Source organism: Larus michahellis, chromosome 1, assembly GCF_964199755.1.
Source record: "Larus michahellis chromosome 1, bLarMic1.1, whole genome shotgun sequence".
NCBI classification, from domain to species: domain Eukaryota; kingdom Metazoa; phylum Chordata; class Aves; order Charadriiformes; family Laridae; genus Larus; species Larus michahellis.
The window spans coordinates 128,946,530-128,964,643 of NC_133896.1; the positions used below are offsets into that span (position 1 = coordinate 128,946,530).

The window sequence follows — 18,114 nt, forward strand, 5'->3', positions numbered from 1 at the left end:
TTGCTGGTTTGTGACCTGTGGCCGCTGCAATTCCCTTTTGTTTGCTTTGATGGCTGCAGCGCAGTGGCCAGGGACCGATGCTGAAGTGGCAGCGCTGGATGCTCATGGGCGCATGGGGGGCTTCTTGTCGCTGCTGCGGTGACAGCCAGCAGCCCTGTGGCCCCTCGCCAGCCCGACAGCAGAAGAGGCAAATGAGTCTGCACCACTGGGGCCGTGGCTTGCGAAGGGACGCCGAGTGCTGGTGCAGGACTGGGGGCTGGAAGTGGCTGGCAGCCGTGAGGCACCGGCGAGCCCTGATGGTGGCAGGGATGCTGTATGGGGCAGAGCAGCAGCGAGCCCTGATGGCATCAGGGATGCTGTATGGGGCAGAGCAGCACCAGCATCTCTGCCCTGAGGCCAGTTGAGTTCGTGCCTGCCCTTGGCAGCCTGCCTGCCTGTGCAGGAGGGATGCCCTGCGGCTGTGCAGAGATCCCACCCCAAACCCAGAGCTGCTTTGGCACGCAGAGATGCCGGCGAGCTGTATATATCGCTCTTGGACCCGTGGGGAGCCCAGATGCTGCTCGCTCAGGTGTCTCTGCCCCACTCTTAATTGCACAGTATGGATGCACCTCAGATAGTTGCAGGGAGGGACACAGACACACAGAGTTAGGATTTTGTGTGTAAAAGCTGACGTGAGAGTGAAATGTTGAAGGACGAATGCGGCTTGTGTCTGGAAGGACAAATGCGGCTTGTGTCTGGCCAGATAAATTGCAGGGCCGCAACCAGCAAGGCTACTTAAAGACAGTGCGGCAAATGGTCTTTGGCTCTGGAAATCCATATGGTCTGAGGAAGACCCTGCCGAAGCCGGTGGGAAGCTCTGCCTTTCCTTCGCCAGGCTTCTTGCGCCAGGCTGTGCTTCATCGGGATGTTAGCAACCCATCCCAGTGTACGGGTGCTCTCAAATCCATTCTGTTTTCCCCATTTGAAACAAATGACTTGAGATAATAGTAGTCTTAAAACTGTAATTTACTTTTCGTGAAGGGGGAATTATAGGGAGCGTAAAGTCTTTTGGGGAAAAAAATTACAGAAGGCTTGCGTAATGAATTTGATGGGAGAGGAAACACTGGCTGTCTTTGTGCTGCTTGTTGCTTTTTGGTGTGTGTGTCTGGATGTGGAAAGTTCTCTGGTGAATTTGGGATTAAGTCCTGCCTGGGAAGGCAGTGAAATCAGAGGAATGTGCGGTGTGTGGTAGGGGAAAGATGGTGTTTGTTTCCAGGGGCTTCAAACACTCATGGAGACAGGCTTTATCCAGGCAGGGGGAGAGGGTTTGCCCTGGGGATGATGCCTCACATGAAGGTCTGGCCCGGTGTCCCTGGTGGCATGGGAGCAGGAGCTCCTGAGCATCATCCTGCCCTTGTGCAGTTCCCCTGGGGCTCCCACACCCCGCCGGGGGACGAGCATCACTTGTGGGGTTTGGCAGGGTGTTATGGGGAAGCGTTACAACTGGGCTTGCCTACGGGCTGTGTTTCGGGGTTGGATGGAGGGAAGTAGTGCTTCTTGGTGGCAGCACGTGTGCCCAGGGCATGGGGGATACCCAGGGCATGAGGGATGCCCAGGGGGATGCTGACCCCGTCCCTTGGAAAAGGGGCAGGAGCTGCTGCAGAGCACGGGTGGGAGAGACGAAAGGGAAGGGCACCTCTTCGTAGATGAGGATGGAGTGTGCGTGTTTGCACGCACCTCTTAACGCTGGCTGTTCGCAGTTGGGGTAACAAACTGCAGGCAGCAGAAGCAGCGGTGGCACAGATCGTGGACTTTTCCTGCTCGCTTGACTCTTTGGATTAACTGCGAGTGATTTTCAGATTGCTGGTTTGAATAGAGCACCTGAACAGACATTAAATTGCCTGGTGGCACTTTCGCAGCCTTTCTCTAACGTTAGCGAGAGATGCTTATGAAACCAAAAGTGTGTTTGTGCCACCACGTGTTCCTGTATTCGGCAGTGATGGCTAATTTTTTTGTAAATTGAATAAATCATGTTAAAAAAAGTTAATGAGGCATTTAATTAATTAACAATGTAGAGTTTTATGGTCTTTATGGTTACATTTTGTGGTTAATGACATTCTTCTTATAGCCTCTTAACACAGAATTGCCCGACAAAATTAGCCTTTTTGTCCAGTAGCAGGTATTCCACCCTAGGACGATCCTTTCCTATTTACAAAAATAGATGAAAGGTCTTTATTTTGAGTTGCTGAATCTATTTTAAATGGTAACTGCATGCTAAAAGTGGAGCCGAGAACGGCAGCTGCTTCTGCTGCCTATATCCATCTGCTAATTTGCCTGGCGGGGTGGTCTGGTTTTGAAGGAAAATTCATACCTCCAGGGTATAATTTTGCACAGCCCTTTCTGACAGGGCTGGAGCCGAGCGCAGGGTAAAGAGCAGCCGTTTGGGAGCGATTTTTGGCCTTTGGGCTGATGAGCAGGCACATGAAGAGGCCCTGTTCGGCGAGAGGCGGGACTGCGGGGATCCCCGGTTAAAGCGGTGGGCGCATCAGGTGTAGGTGGCGGACCGCTCCATCCCGGGAGCAGATGATGGGGGTGCTCTGGCGCCTGGGACGGGCAGCTCATTAGCTCCCTCGCTTTAGCCTGGTTAGCGAGGGCCTGCTAAAAGAGCAGCTTCATGCTGTATCCTGGATACCAGCTCTCGGGTCAGGTAATACCCAGAGCACAGATTATTGCGGGCTTTCCGGTAGATTTTGAAATGGGAAGAATAAATGCATCGCACCCGGCGGTTGTTTTATTCTCTTGTTTTTGGCAAAGCAAGCACTCGCCCCCTCCACACCTCCATCCCGCTTTGTGAGGATGTCGCTCAAGCCTTCCGAGAGGAGCAAATGCAAAATTAATGGCTTGCCGCTAATCTGAGAACGTGGGGGCTATTTTATACATGCAGCATCACTTAGAAATGTGTTTGGGTGTTGTTTTCTTTTTCTTTTTTCTTTTGCATCTGACACAAATAGAGAACGACTCGCACCATCCTAAATTTTTGGTTGAGTGATGGAGCAGTCATTGTTTCAAGGCCGCACGGCAGCGTAGAGCTGAGTCTGGCCTAGGCTCTCGACCGTGGTATATTTGACTGCAAGATGAATTGTGTTAAATTCACATGGCTTCCCACGGCACCGGGCTCGTTACTGGAACCTGGCGCCTGGCTTTAGTTCTGCATGCAGAAAACCAGGGTGGGTGAAAATGGGATTTCCTCAATCTTGATGGAGCCGGGCTTTTTTTTGTTGTTGTTGTTGTTGTTTGCCGGTAGCAAACCGTCCTTTGTGTGTCTTAAATGTGTTTTGTTTCGGGTCATGCGCTTTTTCTTTCTAAAATCAAACTGACGTCGGCTGTGCTGCTGTTGTGTTTGCAGAATTTTCTGCTAAAAAATGCAGCTGTAAGAGTAAAAACCTTCCTGCTAGCTGTACACGTGGAAGTTTTGAGAAATGGAACGCAGTGAGTTTTGTCTGCGAAAGTTGCATGTTCCCCCTCTGTGACGATTCCTGGCGTGTTGGGGGCTGCAGGAAGGTCCCTGCGGGACGTGGAGCTCTCGGTGCTGCTTCGCCTAAGCTAGTCTGCTCGTGGGAAGTCGTGCTCTCTGCTCTGTCTCCTGAATAAGCACGACTTTCAGTGGCTCCCCCTTTTCTTTTCCTTTTGACGGACCCATTTCGAAGAGAGTAACATGGGCATATCGTGGGGATTTTGTGTTTTTGCCTTTTTTCCCCCTTCCTTTTCAAGAAGGAAGAAGAAATCTGTGCGTCTCCGCAGCAAGAAATAACTCGGTGTATCTGTTTTTCCTCCTCCTTCCAGGAAGTGGTTCTGTATTGTTTGGAAAACAAGGTGTGTGATGTGAATCATCGTGACAACGCGGGTTACTGTGCCCTGCACGAGGCGTGCGCCAGGGGCTGGCTGAGCATCGTGCGGCATCTCCTTGAGTACGGGGCTGACGTCAACTGCAGCGCTCAGGATGGAACCAGGTTAGCAGCAACCCCCCCCCGGCCCGACATCGGGGTGGTCACCACCACTGGGCAGCGGTTTCTTTGGCCATGGTGGCGGGAGAAAGCAATCCCTTGCTTCTTTATCCTCCTCTTGGACCACCCCCTCCCCCCCCATCCTGCATGAGACCCCCAAAGTGGGTGACACATGGTGGCCTCCTCATTGCTGGTCCTTGAGCAGGAGAATGCAGGACTGGGTGACCTCCTCCTCCGCTCTCCGGTTAATGAAGCGGTGGGGGTACACTTTTGGTGTGACTGGAGTTCAGCCATCGTTATTTTATTATTTTTTTTTTCCTCTGGGAATTTTAATACGTTTGTTTTGGTTTGTTTTGGTTTTTATTAAAGAGTTTGTGGAATTCCCAGCTGCAGGGCAGGAAGGAGCGGTACCTGAGCTGCAGCCCTGCTCTTGGGCGCTCCGGGTCCTTTGGGTTGTGCCACTGGAGCGGGCTTTGCCTCGTTAGCGGGGTTAATGGAAGAGCACTTCCAGCGTTTGGCGGCGACTGGGTGTGCGAGTCCTGTATACGCTACGTGAAAATGTTGTTTTGCTGAACTGTTAAATTCTATCCGCTCATTTGATTATTTCGGAGTTACTTTTGTTTATCTCGAATTTGGCTTTTTTAGTTTCCTTCACAAAATAGTAGGTGTGCTTAGTTCCCGTAGCTTTTCTTCGTCTTTTTTTTTTTTTTTTTGGCTTTGTGGAGCCCGAAATGCTGCTCCACACCTTTTTAAACTTCTTATGCATCTCCTAAAGTACCTCTTTGACCACCTCTGCGGGGCTGACCTTGGGATAACATTTCCTCAGCATATGCAGAACGTTATCCAGTCTATGCATTCTGGGGATGGGTCGCTTTGTATTCTGCCAGGCTCCTGCAGCTTGTTATCTTAAATGGTTTATCGCGTTCACTATCACCATCCAAATAGCCAGGGAGATAAAATTACCATAACTAAGAGTCTGCCTCTTTTGTTTTTGAGCTCTTTATTTATTAACTTGGGAAGGGAGGAGTCGGGGAAAACAATAGTCCCAAGAGGGCCGGTTAGGATGGTCCATTAGAGGTTCATGATGGTCAGTTGTTACCGGCCCATCACGGCCCAAAGGAGACGTTTCTGGAGAAAGATTGAAATTCTGGCTGGATTGTCAGATTCCTTCTCCATCTCCCACTTCTTTGTAAGAAGTCTGAGCTCTCTAGGCTTACAAACAGCCCTGCATTTTCTGCTGTCTTCAGCTTTAATAGATGACCTATGCAACAGCGGCCACTCGCCATAAAAAGAATCCTAAATTATTTTTGTGTCACTTGCTGGAATAACCTCTATAGAAAATTAACCCCAGGAAGTTTCTGACCAGTCTTAATCACCCGCCAGTTCAGAGTCCACATTTGATATCGATTCCCAGATGGAGCTGATTTTCAGGGATGAAACTTGGCTTGTGTACCCTGAAAAGTTGTTTTGGGGAAAACGCATTTTAGAAATGAAAATGATAGTGGTCTGATCATAGACAGTAATGTCAGAAGTTTCCCTTTCTTTTCTGATGGCAGACTTGTTTTTCATTTGAAAAGCTGCCCAACAGACAGCGTGAATCCAAAACGCATTTAATACACAGATGAAAGAGGGTCAAGCTGCCTTGAGTTGGGCAGGACAGACAGCAGAAGTTTCTGTAAGAAACTTCTGATCGGTGTTATCACCGGCCTTTTGGTGGGGCCAGACTTCTTGGTCGCTGTGGAGTAAATCACGACATTCACAAGACAAATCCTGTTTCTTTGCTGAACCTTCAGTAAGTTTTTCTCCTTTAGCTTTTAGGAGGAAAGAAGTGTCAGTCTTCTTCAAACTGTGTTGCTTTTTAAATTAAAATTCCTGAACGTTGTCACCCTTTGGAAAGATATTAAAATCTTAAACCAAAACCAAACAAATCTACCATCAAAGACTTCTCCCCCTTCCTTGCTTTTTAAACTACACTGTATAGCCCCCTCTGCCACCTCACAAGCCCAGTAGCCAAAGACATTTCTGGTTGTGCTGGAGGCTCTCAAGTCTCCAGACAATAACAGTGGAAGTGTTTAGTTCTGTACAGCCAGTTAACGTAAATCCACATAGAGGAGTGATGTAACTGTGCACAGGCTGTGATGTAACCGCGTACGCCGTGTTCATCAGCGTGGCAGCCTGGGGTGTCACTTGGATCCCAGCCGCCTGACACTTCAGTCTGCGTTACTTGCTGCCTGCCGCCTCTGCGGTCAGCTTTTTTGGGAGGACACTCTCTGAAAAGTTGTGGCAAGTGTGAGGGTATGGCTTCAGTCTGAACAACATGTCCATCCGAACGGGAAGGATGTCGGAAAGTTCTGCCAAGTCGGTGCGTCTCGCTGTTCAGTCCTGTTAGAAGTGCAGGTGCTCAGATCGATGTGGCGGTTTTGCGTGCGTGCGTTTAAGTTCTGAAAGTGAAGCAAAGACCTGAGCCACTTGCTTTGGTGTTGCCTTTAATGTACCTACACAGCCAGTCTGTCCTGAGTTCAGTAGATAAGGTGAGGTAGGCTTTTAGCCTCTGGTTTCTGATACTATCAGAAGTGCCCTACTGCAGTGGCAGGACGAGGAGGTGACGGCGTTTTAGGGGTGTAGGTGTGGGGCAGTCCTTCCCTTCACCCTGCCTGCACACGTACTGCTGCCAGCAGCGCGCCATGTCCCTCTGTCTGCCCTAGTCGCAGCACATCTGTCTGGCCAGGCTAAATATGGCCTGTCTTCTGTGTTTTTCCCCTGAAACTCCATGCTGGTGATGGCTCTCCAAATGCAGCGCCTGCAGACCCTGAATACACAGCATTCTGCAGCTGAATTAGTGGCTAATCAAAGATTATTGTAGAACGGGGCGAGATCTTTAAGACCTGTCTCAGAGGTGCCACAGTCACTAAGGGCTCTTAATCGTCTTACCTATAAATAATAATAGACTGTACTTAAGAGGTGAGGGCTTTTCTTCCCTGACAGGACCCGGGTAGCTCGACAAGGGGCGTTTGATGACCTGCGCTTGACATTGGCAAGGATGGTCGCCGGTGTCTTTGGCCTTATCTCCTTGTTCTTCTCCTCTTACCTCGGCAGCATGCCCTGGCTGAACCCGGCGCTGCTTTAAAAACAAAGCCGCATGCTAAAAATACAGGCATCTCCTGCCTGTTAGCGAGGCCTCTCCGTTGCTTCAGAGAGTTCGTTCGCCCGATCTGCTCTCCGCAGCCAGTTTTGCTTTATCCTTCTCGCTGGCGGCTGATGAGCTCAGCCTTTTTTTTATTTTTTCCCTGGGAGGACCATGCCAAGATGGCTCTCTTCCTGCGGCCTTTCAGCTGGTCTTGGCAGAGCGGTACCCTCCGGCAGCTAATTGCGTTAAAGAAGAGGCAGCCGGCGTCGCTGCCCTCCTGCAACTTGTGCCTGGCCTCTTCCGTGGGGCAGCGTTGCATAATGGAGTAGATGGAAGCAAAAATAAAACCCCGAGATACGGCATTGCTCAGCGAGTTACGAGACCTCTTATTGCCGTGAGGGAAATGCTGATGGTGCCTGAAAGGCTGAGAGCAAACCCTGACTGGTCTAAATAGTTTATAATTTTGGTGGTGGAATGATAAACCCCCAGTGAAATGTTTTCCTAACTCTAGTAGCGGTAAAAATAGTAGGAAGAATTCAACAGTACACAAGAGAGGGTTGAGATGCGTGTCTCCTGTAGGATATTGCAGCTCTCAAATGTCCCCGGATCCTTCTGGGGCCTTTCGAAGGGTTTGTTTTAGAAATGAGCTGTACCACTGTTAACTGTACCATTAGGGATAGAGAGTATTTATTTCCACGATGCGCAGGGCGGAAAAGATTATATGGGCAAAGCAGCCCGGGAGAGGACTCCCAGGGATCTTTTTTTCACATCTGAAAAAGTTGCCGTCTCCACTAGTCGCTTCTGCATCCTACAAAGAAGATGGCTAAGCTCTGCCAAGACTGAAACATACTCCCTCCTCTGCCGGCCCTGGTGGGCGAAGCAAACGTGTAGCTGTGCCTTTGCATGGTCCCTCTCGTGAGCTTGCCAAGAGGCTGTGCTAGCCAATAATAGTCTGTCAGCGCTCTGTTACTGCCTTTTTCCCCCTGCCTTATCTATGGGGAATCTCCGCCCCCCCCCCCCCCCCCCCCCCCCGCCAGTGTTTTCTTTCGTTCCTTCACTTCCTTCTATTTATTGTTCCTCCTTCCGCATGGCTTTACTGCGTCTTTCCTTCCCTATGCCTCTATAAAGTCCCCTCTTGTGCCCGGGGCAGCCTCTCTGTGCTCTGGCAGGCGACAAAGACGAGTCTGCCTGCCCCCCCTGCCTGCCCCACTGCCCCTGCCCCTTTCTGCGCCACCGCGCTGGGCTGGGTGACCCGTAGGAAGGGAGAGGGGGTCCCATCCCGGGGTTACAGCCCGTGCGCTGTGATTTTTTTCCTTCCCGGGGAATGCCCAGGCGCCCTTTAATAAACTCGGCCGGGTGTCGTTAAATCGATTGAAACGCTGGGCGGTGATTTAGATGCTGTTTTTAATAAGTTAAGGGATCATCTTGAATTCATTACTGCTTCAAAAGCCACTTAGGTAAGTCAGCTTAAAAAAAAAAAAACAAACCAAAAAAAAAAAAACAAATGAGAAAACCCACAAACCAATAAACCCACAACTCTTTCCACCCCCCACCCCCCTGAACCAGAAAATGCTAATTCTAAAATAAAATGGAAAACAGTTCGAAATTAAAGACTCCAGTGAAGTGAGGGAGTGGGGGAGAAATAGCGTCCCCAGCATTTGGCGGCAGCTGTAACTCTCATCTGTCCCCGCTGCCTGTTGCCAGACTTGCAGCCAGGGATGCGGCGTGCCCGGTGGGGGACAGGAGGGTTTGCAGTAAGGCTGACCTTTCCCGCTGTAGATGCTCGGGGTGTCATGACCCGGCAGCTCGGGCCTTGGATGCTTGCTGACAGCCAGAAACACCCGATACTTCTTCAGCCTCCCCCTCAGCACCCCTGTTATTTGCTACCTCTTGCATTGTATCGCCTGGGATGCTTAGCACTGGCCGGATCCTGGATGCGCTGGTTCCTCTCTAGTCTTAAAATCAGCACGTGGCTTTCCAAAGAGCAGCACATCAGGCTTTGAAGGTCTGCAGGTGTTGTGCTCTCTGGTGCCTGGGGGTCTGAGGGGTGGCAGGAGCTGGGTTGAGGACTGTGCTCAGCAGCTTGAGGATCACCTCCTTGACTGCTGTCTTGGTGGCCTGGGGTGTGCAGGAGGCAGGCAGGGCGGGACGAGCCCTCTATCCGTAGGGAATGAGCCTCAAACTCTCCAAGTGCATCTTCTCATGTCAGTGTAGCATGCATATGTCAAAACCAAAACTGCATACAGCTTTCCAGCAAGATGGGGGCAAGCCACAGGGCTTCACTTGTGACAGATGTTAATCGCCCTAAATCACAGCCTACTGGAAAGGACTTGGAATAAACATACCTGGAACATATTTCTTATTGAGAGGGACCAGAGTCCTCCTCCCACCGGCAGTGCTATGTGATGGATGGGAAAAGAGTGGTGTGCTTTCCTCTTCCGGCTGGTTTGATCCTCCCCTCTGCCCTGAGCTCCTGTGGATGCCATTCCGTACCAAATTGGTGGTGGCATAGAGGGGACATCACCGTGTGCGGCAGAAGGAGTGTTGGGATGTGGCCTCCTTGCAGGAGGGAGTTTCAGCTAAAGTCCTTTCTTACTTCTCTTACCTTTTAATATATCTGTTTGAGAGCTTGAAAGTCTTGTTGGGGGGCGGCGGTGTTGAGAGCCTGAAGGAGGAGGAGTGTAGGTGGAGTTGAGTTGAAGTGCCACCATCGCTGGCCTTCGAATTTGACTCCCCTTTCAATTCCCTGCTCATCGCTCTCTAAGGAAAAGATGGGATTTTTAACACATCTTCATTAGTCTGAAGGGTAATATGTTCTGCTTCCAGACAACTCCCCGTTACGTATAATCAATTTTAAAGGCAAAAGTTAATGCAATTTGTAATTAGCGATGAGGAATTCTAAACCCGGAATTGCAGGCATGTGTATTAATGAATAATCCTTCTGTAGGCTCACAAAATCTATGTCTGAGCTTGTATAGATTGCTCACGCCGCGTAAAATGTGTTAATTTCTGGGTGGACTAAACTTAAATAACATGTTTTTCTATTCTCCGAGTATAAGGGTTGTATTGTGCTGCAAATATATTCGCAAGTACTGTTTAAAGAGGATATCGCGCGGAAGTTTAATTCCTAGCAAATTTTCATAACTTACGTCTGTGTACATAATTTAGGAGCTTTGGGTAACTGATTTCCGTGCTTGCCCAGAGGCAGGCTGAATGAGCCCTTACTCCACAACACGCTGTTAAATTGGCAGAGATTTGGAACGGTAGAGTGACTTGCAGCAAAATTATGTTTGTGAGGCTTTACGCAAACTCCTTGCTTTCTGTTACAGCGGTGTAATTATTTTACTGGCCCTTGAAATATGTACGGCAACGAATAGACGCAGCAGAAATATCTGCCCCGAGCAGTCTGACTGTGAAAAGACAAGAGGGGAGGGGATGATGCGCAAGTAAAACAGACAATAAGATGACTGGCAGCTGTATTAATAGCGTTATTTGCTATAAATAACTTTGATCTGAAGTCAGAAGTTTCTTGTCAGACGCATTTGCATAATACTGTTGAGTCAAAGTGTAACGCTGTGATCGTTTTCTTATTTCCCCCTAGACCAATCCATGACGCGGTCGAAAACGATCACTTGGAAATTGTCCGCCTGTTACTGTCTTACGGTGCTGATCCAACGCTCGCGACCTACTCTGGGAGGACCATCGTGAAAATGACCCACAGTGAGCTCATGGAGACCTTCCTCACAGGTCCGTAGCCACGTTGGCGTGGGGCTTTGCTGGTTGTGGCAAATGGGGGGAGGTTCGCTGGCCCCCCCAAAGTCCCCCCTGCCTGCCGGGGATGGCTCCATGCCGAGGAGCGTTAGGGTAGGTGGCAGGAGCTCCCTCTCTGCCCGCAAAAACCCCAGCGGCTGCAGCTGAGAAGCGTAGCCATGCATGGGGGCTCCTTCTAATTGAAACTCTTAATAAGTCATAAGGATTATGCCACTATCAGATTTGGTAGTTAGGTAGGAGGTCAGCAGGCTGTTTCGGTGCCTTCCGTTTTCTGCTTGAAATGAAAATAAGAAAGTTGCCAAATGGAATAGCTGTTTGTTAAACAGAGTCATGTTTTCCCATGGTCTTACTTTTTGTCTTTCTAGTACTTGTCTTTTTGCAAGTTCTGCCTCATTTTGTATCTGAAATGCTGTAAAACTATATTAAAGGCTCTTGTCTTAAAACATGTCCATGTTCTAACAGGGTTTTAGGTTTTTTCCTGTTTGTTTTGGATAAAGAGCCTTGCATTCCCTAGTAACTTACCTCTGAAAACGTTTGCAGTGTTCACAGTCAATGAGTTTAAGTACTCACCCACTTACCTCTTTAAATGGTGCAGTGTAGAAAGCGCATAGGTGTACCAGGACTCCAGTAAAGTCCAGTATCTTGGACTTCTTATCATCCTGAGCCCCGGTATCTTTTCGTCAACTCAACTAGAAAATCTCCCAAATTATATCTGTAGAAAAGAATTGCGCCCTCTGAATGTTATCTGTGTGGAAAAACCCTTTCCATCGGTTTCTTTGGGGCCACTGTTTCACCCCCAAGTTGGCGTCCACAATAACTGTGCGGGCCAAAAAGTGTGGTACATCCTATCTTTCCCAAAAATAAAACGTCCCTCTCGGTTTCTGAAGCTTAAGGTTGTGTCCCTGTTAGACCTTGCGTGATTATTTGATGTGGCGGGTCATTATTTGATGTGATGGGAGAAAGAATGCAGGAGAAAAGCGAATTCCAGGAATATTTGCGAGAGTGGTGTGTATATGCTGTTGTTTGTAGCAGGTGCCTCAGGAATTCGGTGTGGGTTTTTTTGATGGAAGGTATGGAGGATGCATAGTGAGGCTGCATGACACACGGTCTGCTAAACTTGCCAGCTTTTTGTTCTCATCAGTATGTTTTTGTTGTTGTTTTTTCCTCTCCAGAGTATTTAACTGACCTGCAAGGTCGAAGTGTTGATGACCCTGGTTTGTACTGGGATTTCTATGGCAGCTCTGTGTGCGGTGAGCAAATGTTACCCTTTATTTCTTTGTATGCGGAGACTTTCAAAACATGCGGCACGTGGGGGTGGGGGCTGTTTTGTTTTTATGGTGGAGGAAGTGAGGAGGGAAGCGAACTGATTTTATTTACAGATCACGTTATTGGAAGAAAAAGCAAGACCTGCAACAGTCTCTCTTCAATGCTGACTTGGCACCTTTATTCAATTTTATTTAGATCCGAAAGATGAGTCTGGATTTGACATCTTGGCAAATCCTCCTGGCCCAGGTGATGAAGATGAAGACGGCTTTAGTGATGTGTTTGAATTTGAATTTTCGGATGAGCCTCCCTTGCCGTGTTACAACATTCAAGTGTGTCTCTCTCAGGGGTAAGAACAAATACAGGGTTTGGGGTAAAAATAGCTGAGACGATCTGCTTGGGGTGGCAGCAGTTTGTGTCTAGGGGGAAATGCGTTTGCATTTATCTAACGTAAATGAGAGAGCAGTACTTGTAACTGTTGGGCTTTTTAGAAATAAGCTCATGGGAGGTAAAGAGGGGGAAAAGCTGTCGTGTCAGGGCTGTGTTTTGAGTGCCGTACTCCTGAGCTGAATGAATGATATTTGTACGTAGATAGATTCCTTCCCTCATCCCAGGCAGGCATCTTGGTCTAACACCCCAAAATACAAGTGCTTCAAGCGCTTAAATTTGGATATCATGTTTCTAGGTGTTCTTTATTTAATGGGCTTTTTTGTTTTGCTGAGTGGACACGTGTTTGTGGATGACGAAATGACACTGTTACTGCTCTTCTAGAATTTGCAGCAAAACTGGTTTAAAGCCCTGAATCATATCAAAGAAATAAACATCTTGCAGAAGATACTATGATACTTAATAATAAACAAAGACCTGGAAAATTTTATTATCTGTTCTATTCAAGATATAAATTAGCTTCATAAACAGCTGCCATTTGTCATTTGCATCAGTTTTGATGACAGCTGTGGGAAAAATAGTATTAAATATTAATCATGCAGGAGTGTGGGTTTTAGCGTGTTCTTATTATTTGGGTGATGGGTATAACTTAAGTTCTCTGAAGCGGGCAAATGCAAAGATTGCATTAAAAAGTTGTATTCTTAATCTGCGAAGAAACCCCTCTGCTGACTTGTATTTAATACTGGCATCTCTGGAAGTCAGCGGTGCTGAGATTTCTGATTATAACTCTAGGCCATCTCCTAACTTGCTAAATGGGAGTTGGGCTCAGCCTGGTGAACCTTTAACCGTGTGAGCAGTGGTCGGGATGGCCGCTGACCCACACGCGTGCTTACAAACCTGGGGTTTATAGGCTCCAGTGCCCGCTGCGTGCCTGATCCCCCTCCTTCCCCAAAGCTGCGGGCAGCAGTATTACGAGTAAATGCATACGCGCCTGTGCATCTGTTATATTGCACCTCCTGGGTCTTGATTTCAGGGGGGTTATTTGCGCGGGGATGGTCGGGGAGGGTTTGTCACACAGCGTCAAGGTGGCCATGACTTGATGTCGGTTGTTGGAGCCTCTTTCTCCTTTGCTTCCACAGACCACGAAACTGGCTTCTGCTCTCGGACGTGGTGAAGAGGCTAAAAATGTCATCTCGCATCTTCCGCTGCAACTTCCCCAATCTGGAAGTCGTCACCATCACGGAGGCAGAGTTTTACAAACAGACTTCCCTCAGCCAGTTGTTCTCTTGCGCTACGGACCTTGAAGCTTTTAACCCGGAGAGCAAAGAGCTGTTGGACTTGGTAGAGTTTACAAGCGAACTCAAGACTTTGCTGGGCTCCTCGCTTCACTGGTTGCATCCGCACGAGGACCCTCCCTTCGACATCCTCTGGTGAACCATCAGGCCATTTAATGTACAGTGCTCTATACAGTTACTTCTTTATGTATATGTGTTCAAAATGCAATTGTTTCTGTAAAGAAAGGACACTATTAAATATGAAAATATCTTTCCTTTATATAAGAGATCTGAATTCCAGTTGGATGGATTTTGGAAGAATTTTTTTTTAACTTCAATCAGTTTTTACAAAATTGTTATATAATGTTTCTTTAAATGCACACAGGCTTTGGGATAAGTTTGTTATTACTCGGAACACATTTTTTTTTTAAAGAACACACCCACACATTGACTTTGTTTCATACAAAGCACTGATTACACAGAACAGACTTTTTCTAGGTGATGTGATCAAAGTCGTGTGGCTTGTTTGGGAGATAGAATTCGGTAAGGCACTTGGTGATATTATTTTTGTTTTTTTGTTTACAGAATTACCTGCTTTGGCCAGGTAAGCACTATTGAATATAATTCAATAGTTTGTAATATAAATTAAACCATATCCATACGCATCAACTAATTGTAAGAACTTTTATATCCTAATTTAAAAGCTGTGAAATTTAGTTTTCACACATCAAACCGGATTGTTTATATATGTTTAAACATTTTATGCTCTTTATTTAAAGAAGACTTTGAACTATTTTTTCTGTACCTTGTAAAATATTGAAAAACTAACATATGTTGAAGTTGCTTGAAACTGTACATAAACTAAATTTTCTGAATTGTGTGTTTATGTTTGAGATCTGTGTTTTAACTTTGTAAGTAAATCTCCTGCCTTTGTATTTATATTTTACAAAAATTTTCTTAAAGGCAATAAAACTGTTGAGAAATGAAGAGGCTAAAGTGACTCCCATTAATTCCGTGCCTGGTTGCGAAATGAGCTCCGACTCATTAATGTTTATGAAAGGAGGCTCCGCGTGCGGTTCCCGAAGCGGAGCGGAGCTGGCACAGGTGCCGGCGAGCAGCTGATGAAATCTGAGGTAGAATCTGCATCGGCTTTCTGAATTCAAGGTTACAAGAAAACATCGAGCGGGTGCCTTTTGTGGGACAGAGGTTTAAAAGCGGTATTCACAATTCTTTCTGTGCCGCCTTTTAGTTAAAGAATTGTGAATAGGTTCAATTATTTTCCCTCCTTTGTCATCATTTTAAGTTGAATCGACTGAATTCTCTTTTCAGTGGTGTCTGCAGAGGGGAGGAAGATAGTACCAGGGAAAATGCTTTAGTTTTAATTTGGAGCATTAAAGCTATAAGCAGGCTTTAGGGGGATCTAAAGACACAGTGACCAGAATGTCACTTCTACACAGCTTGGGACCTTGCATCTAAGAGACTGGGCTCCCTGGGCTTGGGCAGGCCTTCTCTTGAGGGTCTGGCTCTGCACTTCCCCTTGTGGAAGGAAGTTCTTGCTGGGAACCAAAACTCTTTGAGTTTTGCTTTGGGTCTGTTTTTAACGCTAGTTTGTCCTGTGATCGCCAAACGCTTCAGCTGAGATGTTTAAATTGCGCTGCTCTTCTGATGAGGGCTAGGACATCCACCAAAAGTGTCTCCAGCAGAGCACCTGGTCCATCTGAGAAAAGCATCTGGAAAAAAGTTTCTCCATCTGGAGCAGTGAGGCTGAGAGGCTTTGATTAACAAACAGCATACTGCAGGTTAAATCTTTGCTCTTGGGGGGGCTTAAGAAACAGTGCAGATTACCCTCATCCTGAAGGCAAGAGAATGACGCCACATTCCTGAAGGTGTCCCAGAGGGAAAGACGTAGAGCTTCTTGTGGTGTGTTGCCATCGAGTCTTTTGACAAATGTTTGTAGTGTGTGGCTTGCAGTGGGACTGCTTCTGGGGGTTAAGGTGGTTTTGTGGCTGAGCCAAGAGACGAGAGAGAGCTCCGACAGCTGTCTGCTGCTGGCAGCTGAAGTCCCGTCTCCCCACTGGACAGGGAAATTTTAGTCTTAAGACAACAACCGACATCTTTCACCAGACTTTGGATAAGGATGATGATGGTGTCTTCTGTGCGGCTTACATGCGCACCCTGGGTTTCATTTTATGCCAGCCTCCAGCTCTGCAAGGAACTGAAACAGACGTCCCTGCTCTCCAGTGCCGGCTGTTTTTAATGCCTGGTTTTATCCTGAAAATAGAGGTGGGCCCAAAAAACTAAAGCAAGGGAGAACATTCAAAGCAATTGTTACAGACACCTTTATCTGATCAGCTGCGTAATGTGCTTGGATGGTTTGAGCTGAGCATAAATCAGCTTCGTGCCACCTCCAGGGGTGCATGGCAGACACCTCGCTTCTTGCCGTGCCCTGCAGGCAAGCAGAAGGTTGACGCGGCTTCCTCTTTTGGCCGTCTCCTCCTCAAATGATCTTGAGCATGTGCTCTCCACACGTCTCCGCTTAGTCAGCTTTCCACTGGCTCCACCGAGTACAGTTGGGCCTTCTCCATGCTGGCGCTTGCACCCATGCTCAAATACAGTAACAGCCTCATGCTGTTGTAATGCAAGCGTCTGCCTGCCCTGGGGCTTGAGCTCTAAACATAGGGCCATGGCGGGAACACCTGATCGGAGTGCTGTCCCTTGACATAACACAACCATTTTATCTCTGGGATGTACTTTTTTAAAGAGACTTTGCTGTGCAAGGGTGCTTGAGAGAGAGCACGCAGGGTTCAGCGAAGGAGGAGGGCAGCATTGGCTGGCTTGGCCAACCATTTTCTGGGCAGTTTGGGAGAAATTGTCACAGGAGAGGCTGGCTGCACATGTAGTTCCATAGTCTCATAGAATGGTTTGGGTTAGAAGGGATCTTAAAGACCATCTAGCTCCAACACCCGTGCCGTGGCCAGGGACAACTCCCACTAGACCAAGCTGCTCAAAGCCCCATCCAGCCCGGCCTTGAACGCTTCCAGGGATGGGGCATCCACAGCTTCTCTGGGCAACCTGTTCCAGTGTCTCACCACCCTCACAGTAAAGAATTTCTTCCTAATATCTAATCTAAATCTACCCTCTTTCAGTTTGAAGCCGTTACCCCTCGTCCTATCGCTCTACTCCCTGATAAACCCTTGAGGTTTTACAGGAGGCAGGCCCAGGGGATAGTTACCCTGGGGATGGCAGCATGCCGACAAGGAACAAACTCGGTGACAGCAAGCCTAGGCGGGGGAGTGAAATGCTGTCTGCCTTGCCAGCTCTGGAACGGGCTGAATCGTGCGCGGGGCAGAGCCGGGGACTGAGCCAGCTCCAACCAGCACGGCAGGGCAGGGCTGGGAGGGGGCTGATGTTCAGTATTTCAGCTTCTGGGCTGACACCGCTCTCCTTTCTGTGCATCCTCCTTGGGCCAAAGATACTCGCTTCATGCCGCTGGCATCACTCCAGGTTATTAAAAAATAAGGAAAGAGAAACACAGCCTTTGGGGATGGTAAAACCCTGCCGATCCTGCGTCCTGCCTTCTGCAAGGTGAAAGTGCAGCGTTGATGCTGTTGGTGCCCAAGCCAGGGCGTTTTCCTCAAATTTCCCAGTTGTGCTGCCCCAGGGAGGTGCTGGAGAACCCCTGGTGCAATAAGTCCCATCTCCAAATAGAGGAAGCAGATGAGCCTCACTGAAGGGAGTTCCCTTTGTCAAACTTTTACTTGGTGCTGGCTGGGAAATCCCAGGAAATGCCTGGCTCCAGGCTGTCTGTCTAAGGTGGGGGGGAAGCCGCAGCACAGGCAGTGCTGGGAGGTTTTTCCCCCAAGATAAGCCATGCTGCTGAGGACCGTAAAATATTGAACTCCTCCTTCGCTTTCTTGCCTTACCCGAGAGGACTGGGTTCTGCACAGTGGGGTCGGCCCGGGTGTTTCCCATTTGGGTTATTTCTCACACCAGACACTCTTCTTGTTTCTTCTGCTTTACTGTTGTCTCCCCCTTTGGTGGCCTAGCTGGAGACTTGCACCAAAGACACTGATACGGTGAGTGGCAAGCAAGGGCCAGAGGCGTTTCGTCCTTGTTTGTGCTCTTCGGGGAGCAATCTGCTAAAGGGAGAGCCCAGATGCCTGCTGGAAGCCCAGCTTCCAGTTTGCAGGACCACAGGAGCAGAATGGAAATTGTCTTCAGAACTGCTCCCAGGACCAAGCTCACTCCGTGAATCAAAAGAGTTTGAAGCTGACTCCTCCCTTCATTTCTGTGCTAAATAACAAAACTA

General features: G+C 48.2%; 1 protein-coding gene across 13 annotated transcripts in view; it reads left to right on the forward strand.

The window, feature by feature from the left end:
* Positions 1–14,792, forward strand: part of BCOR (BCL6 corepressor) — an 83,178-nt gene extending 68,386 nt beyond the window's left edge. For all 13 annotated transcript variants that reach the window (XM_074603868.1, XM_074603832.1, XM_074603895.1 and 10 more), the window contains 5 exons: positions 3,823–3,989; positions 10,712–10,857; positions 12,054–12,131; positions 12,343–12,493; positions 13,671–14,792. In XM_074603868.1, coding sequence (XP_074459969.1) covers positions 3,823–3,989; positions 10,712–10,857; positions 12,054–12,131; positions 12,343–12,493; positions 13,671–13,965 — 837 coding nt within the window. In that variant the 3' untranslated portion in view covers positions 13,966–14,792. The remainder of the gene's footprint in view (positions 1–3,822; positions 3,990–10,711; positions 10,858–12,053; positions 12,132–12,342; positions 12,494–13,670) is intronic.
* Positions 14,793–18,114: the final 3,322 nt, after the last annotated feature.